Source organism: Mus caroli, chromosome 13 (genome assembly GCF_900094665.2).
Source record: "Mus caroli chromosome 13, CAROLI_EIJ_v1.1, whole genome shotgun sequence".
NCBI lineage: Eukaryota > Metazoa > Chordata > Mammalia > Rodentia > Muridae > Mus > Mus caroli.
Genome location: NC_034582.1, coordinates 19,533,812 through 19,539,511, shown reverse-complemented (window position 1 = coordinate 19,539,511; position 5,700 = coordinate 19,533,812). Strand labels below are relative to the sequence as shown.

The window sequence follows — 5,700 nt, the reverse complement described above, 5'->3', positions numbered from 1 at the left end:
GTTGGAGAGAGTGTATCATTAGGGCTGGACTTTGGAGGCCCAATTCCCTCTCCCTCTCTCCCTCTCCCTCTCCCTCTCCCTCTCCCTCTTCCCCCTCCCTCTCCCCCTCCCTCTCCCTCTACTTTTCCCTCTCCCTCTCTCTCTCTCTCTTTCTCTCCAAGATCTCACTCTGCTGTAGCAGACTGACTAACTTAGTATGTAACCAAGCCTGGCCTCAAACTCCCAGAAATCCTCTTGCTTCAGCTTTCTATGTTTTTCTAGGATTACAGTCATAAACCATCTGCTTCGTTGTTGTTTGTCTGATTGTTGTTTTCTTCTTTAGATAGCCTCTCACACTGTAGCCAAGGCTGGTCTAGATCTCACTATGTAGGCCCAACTAGCCACAAAACACAGCCTCAGCTTCTCAAGTCTTGAATTTCAAAGTGTGAACCCACTATTGGGGATGGACTTTTCACTTCATATTGAAGCATATAACACAACTAAGAACTAATAAATTAGAAAGGGAAATGTTAGTGGGCTGACCAGAGGACCTGGGCAGACAGTGCTGAAGAGGACAGACTGAAGTGGCTGTTCTCCAATGTGGCACTTCATTAGTGTGTGACTTCATCTTGAAGCCATTTTCAGGATATCAAATGGCATCTCTGACAGCCAGGTTTTTTTGTTTTGTTTTGCTTTGTGTGTGTGTGTGCACTATTTTTCCTACCCAAAAAGAGAAGTGAAAATTCCAGTCCTCCTGTCTGGAATAAAGCAGCCTCCTCATGATTTCCTCTTTCCCTTCAAGGGCCTACTTTGGTGAAAGTGACTCGCCGCTGGGCCTCTACGGGGACCTCTCTAAGGTGTCAGGCTCTGGACTTCTTCCCCCAGAACATCACTATGAGGTGGTTGAAAGATAACCAGCCACTGGATGCCAAGGATGTCAACCCCGAGAATGTACTACCTAACGGGGATGAGACCTATCAAGGCTGGCTGACATTGGCCGTGGCCCCTGGGGACGAGACAAGGTTCACCTGTCAAGTGGAGCACCCAGGCCTGGACCAGCCTCTCACTGCCTCTTGGGGTGAGGATGGGCATGTAGGGCAGAGGTCATCTGTTGGAGAGGTGGTCACCTTTGCAGTGAGCTGGGGCCGTCATGTGCTTAAATTTTCATTTGTTGTTTTTAGAGCCCTTGCAATCTCAGGCCATGATTATTGGAATCATCAGTGGGGTCACCGTGTGTGCCATCTTCTTGGTTGGAATTCTGTTCCTAATCTTAAGGAAAAGGAAGGCTTCAGGTGAGTAGGAGCATAATGAAGTATCATGGTGCCTCTTCCTCCAGGACACACTATTCCTGCAGAAAACGTGACCTCTGTAGGAAACCCTCACTGTGCTTTTTGTGTTGAAAGTGCCAGCCCATCTCTGGGGATGTTTTGTTTAATTTCGGTTTTCCCAGACAAGAAGTTCCTAATTCAGGAAACACCTTCTAGGCCCCTACTGTTGTGCAGGTGTTATTTAAGGTAGAGTAGGGGGATTTCTGGTTGAGAAAGCCACTGGGTAAGTCCCAGAAGCTAAATCTAGTGTGGAATAGAATTCATGACAAGAATGTGTAGCTAAAGAAGGCCCTGAGAACGTGGGGTGTCACTGGATGAATTACTCAACCTACATCCAGAAAGGATATGGAAAACGGGTATGGCTGTTTGTGACCCTAACGTCAGCAAAAAGATTGCAATGAGTTAAAGGCCAGTCTGGATTGGTTCTGTTGTGAGACCCTCTCTTTGAATATAGACAGACAGACAGACATACAGACACACACACACACACACACACACACACACACCACAATGCTGAGTAGGAGAGTGTATTATTGGACCGTGTCCCTGACTTTGTGTGTTCCTCACAATGCATTCTTTTCCCCCCCTCTCTGGGTATCTGTAGCATGGAACAAAACAAGAGGGAAACAGAAGCAAGCCTACGTAGGCCCGTGGAACATTATGTTCTGATAGCTGGGGGGCTGGTAAAGTCACAAAAACACAAGGGAACGATGTGTTTGTGAGGAAGTGAGTTAGGTGACAAGGAAAGCCATTAGATAGCTACTAAACAGTTCCATACGGATGGTTATCTCCGGACTGTCTCAACCCGCCAGCAGCCCAGGTAACAACACAGAGAGTTTTTAGTAATTATGAAAGCTTGGCCTTACCTTGGCAAACTCTCTACTCACTCATTTAAGTAAATCTGACCACCTGGCTCTATCCAGTCACTGCCACTTGGCTCCTTACACCAATACTGAGCCCTGTACTCAAGTCCTGGTATAGAAATTAGCATTTGAGTAATACAAAGACAACCTCTACACAACACACTAGAGCTTACCCTAATGGAGAGTAACCATCTCTGAAATCCAATGGAGTCCTTGAATAGCATGGTCAGGGAGGGAGGAGATGGGAAGGGACAGGACAAGTGGTGCCTGGCCAGTGATGCCTCTTCCTGGGTCTCTTGCCTTCTCAGGAGGAACCATGGGTGGCTATGTCTTAACTGACTGTGAGTAACCTGCAACCTGCTGAACCACGGAAGAGAGAAGACTCAGCCAAAGACTTGGAGGGGGCACACTTGCTCCATTGTAGGACACAGTTGGACCTAACACACAGAAACTGCCGGAGAACTGTGCTCTTAGCTTTCTCTGTTCACTTTCTCAAGGTGTTTTCTCCAGTTAAGTTCAGTTCCTGAATAGTAGTGATTGTCCCAGTTGCAACCTCTCCCTCCAGAACTGGTCTCATGATTCTTAGGCTGCTTCTTGGAAGCATCCTATGTTTCCTTCATCCACCTAGACTCCATATGTCTACGTAAAAAGCCCTCTAAGTTTAGTGGATACATGATTCGTTTGTTTCCACATCTGAAGAAGTTGTGAACCTTCATCTGGGGATGCTCACACATACTTGTGCCAGAATTTTTCACCTATATCCTAGAATCCAGGACCCACTCAACTGTCCTCCATCTGTTATATAGTGACTCCTCTGTCACCATGCCCTGACTTCTCTGCCATTGGAGTGTTATATGGATCATCAATAAAGCCATGGAGGCTACACAACTGTGCAACCTGAGGAATCACCCTCTGAGAAAATGTAGATGTTTGTGTGTATAACAATGGCTCTGTGTTCATATCGGCACAAAGGTGATTGGAGGTTTTCGAAGGTTAATATCATAGACATCTGTGACACGATGCCGATGATGTATCTTTTCTCTCCTTGTCTCGAAAATGAAAACTGTGAACGATTATCATAATGAAGTGTGGCTTGCACTTGTTCTGAGGAAGTGCTCAATAATATACTCTGCTCTGATCAGCTGCTAAACATAAAGCATGCGCAGACGTCCTGAGGGGCCTAGGAAGTGGAAATTATTATCTGCACCCATGTTCCTTCTCTGTAGATGCAAAAGGTGAAGACTCTCTAACCACTCACCAGAGATCCAGAGAGACAGCTGTAGAAATGCCATCCTGGCTCTTAGATACACCCGCTGTACCACCCGACCATATGAGTGGCATGAAATGAGTGGAGAAAGAAGATGGCCCTTTTCTTATCTCCTGGGGTTTCTTTTCAGTGAGGTTGACCCACAAGATGGGAAATAGCTGCCAAATACTCACCAGTCCTCAGCTATGAGGAATCCTTTCAAAGCTGGAGGGAAAGGTCAGGATGCAAGTAGTGACTCCGTTCCCCACCAGTCTCCTGTTTCCTCTGACATATGGCTTCTTCTTGTTGTTGTTGTTGTTTGTTTGTTTTTGTTAAATTCCATGAAAAAGCTTAGCCTATCTGTCTGGGACTCTCAAAGCTGATGCCTCTGGACTCAGAACCTTAAAGTGATTGCCTTGGGAGCTGAGAATCTGTCAATCTGTCAATCTTAAGGCAGTAGAATGGAAGCTGTCATTTGGCTTGGAGAATTCTTGGAGTTGCTAGGGTCCCGCTGCTCATTGTTAATTGTGCACATTTTAAAATCCAATCTAGACAACCTAGACATTACTAGATTTCACAAAATACATTCATCCAATGTTAAAAAGGTCAAGCCTGTGTTTGCATGTTTGTGTGTGTATACATATCTGTCTGCATGAGGATGAGTGTTCACATATGTGTGCACGTGTATACACATGTGTGTGGGCTCCTCTCTCCACCCAGATGGCACATGCTCACTTCCTCCTAAACACACTTTTGCCTGCCTCACTGTGGTATGAATTCCATCTTGAAACCCACCTGCCTCAGACCAATGGCTCCAATTTCTTTAATGAACACTGAATTTGAGCTGAGACCTCAACCTTTTTGTGACCTTTGTATTATTTACTGTTTGTGAAAATTAGGTAGGAAAAAAATCAAAATTTTGATTCATTGTTGGAAATAGGTAAATGTAGCGCCATCATTTCCTCAATGAGTGACAAGAGCCACTAGCAGCTTGTATGTTGTCTCCGTATGGCTCTCCTCAAAGTGTGTGCAACTAGTAAACACATGATTTGGTAAGCATGCCATTGTATTTCGCGCTACACAGGATAACTGATATTATAGTCCATCTTTTGAATGTGGTTAACTCTCATATCATTTTATAGACACTTATATCACTTCTAATTTTGGCTTTTTTTTTTTTTTGGTTTAGTTTTCATTTAAGTTTTTTAAGTTGGATACCATATAGTCCAGGATAGCATCAAACTCACTAAGGAGCTCAGGCCTGCCTTGAACTTCACCTCCTGAGCAATGGGATTATAGACTTGTAGTTTTTGACCTGTGTCTTTTAGAGTCTTTTCACTGCACTGTGATAACGAGATTGACAGTCTTCCTTTGCCATAAGGGCACCATCATCTGAGCTGTAAGCAGTGTTAATTTACAAGCCAAGCCGAAAGCTCGCTGTGATTCATTGTCCCTAAATACCCCCGTACACAGTAAAGCGCCACAGGCTTTCCTCCACTTCCTGTTACAGCTAAGGAATGGTATAATAATTATACTGGCCAAATGATACATTTGCATTTTTGTAGGTTTTGTATCACTTCTGATGTTTTCATATAATTTTAGGGGCTCCATTGGAGGAATTAAGACTTACATTTCAAATCTCCCATCTTCGCTCACTTCTGGTTAAACAGAAGTGAAAATGGTGTAGGGTAGAAGAAGGGTGACACTTGGTGACTTACTTCAGTACATCACAGTTGGTTGTGGAGAGGCAAAGTGTAGGGTAAGGGCTGGTGGAAAGGGCCACTCTTGGGCAGAAAAGCACCAGATGTGCTAGGCATGCCCATAATGCTGGAGGCAACTGCACCAGAGTCCAACTCATTCTCAGCTACATAGTGAGCTGGAAGCCAGCCTGGGCCACATGAAACTTTCTTAAAAGAACAAATAACAAAAGTGTGTCTCTCTCTGTGTCTCTCTGTGTGTAGATGTTTTAAAAGAGAAAGTACATGAAATGTATAGAAAACAGAATTCTGTACTAGGTGCTGGAAAGGCTGGTATGCCAAGGCAAGACTGAGTCCTCTGAACTGCGAGAAGTGCAGAGTGTAGAGAAGACAAAGCTCTCGGAGGCTCCTTCAGAGGTGACTCATGCCTGCTGGGAGGTCCTCACTGGGAGGGAGCACTTCCTCTCAAGTGGTGCGGGGCGTGGTGGCCCACGCCTTTAATCCCAGCACTCGGGAGGCAGAGGCAGGCGGATTTCTGAGTTCGAGGCCAGCCTGGTCTACAGAGTGAGTTCCAGGACAGCCAGGGC

The 5,700-nt window shown here is 45.3% G+C and overlaps 1 protein-coding gene across 2 annotated transcripts in view; it reads left to right on the top strand.

Moving 5' to 3' along the window:
* The window catches only part of Hfe (homeostatic iron regulator), an 8,583-nt gene extending 4,557 nt beyond the window's left edge, over positions 1-4,026 (top strand). For both annotated transcript variants that reach the window (XM_021180445.2, XM_021180443.2), the window contains 3 exons: positions 782-1,057; positions 1,161-1,271; positions 2,479-4,026. In XM_021180445.2, coding sequence (XP_021036104.1) covers positions 782-1,057; positions 1,161-1,271; positions 2,479-2,519 — 428 coding nt within the window. In that variant the 3' untranslated portion in view covers positions 2,520-4,026. The remainder of the gene's footprint in view (positions 1-781; positions 1,058-1,160; positions 1,272-2,478) is intronic.
* Positions 4,027-5,700: the final 1,674 nt, after the last annotated feature.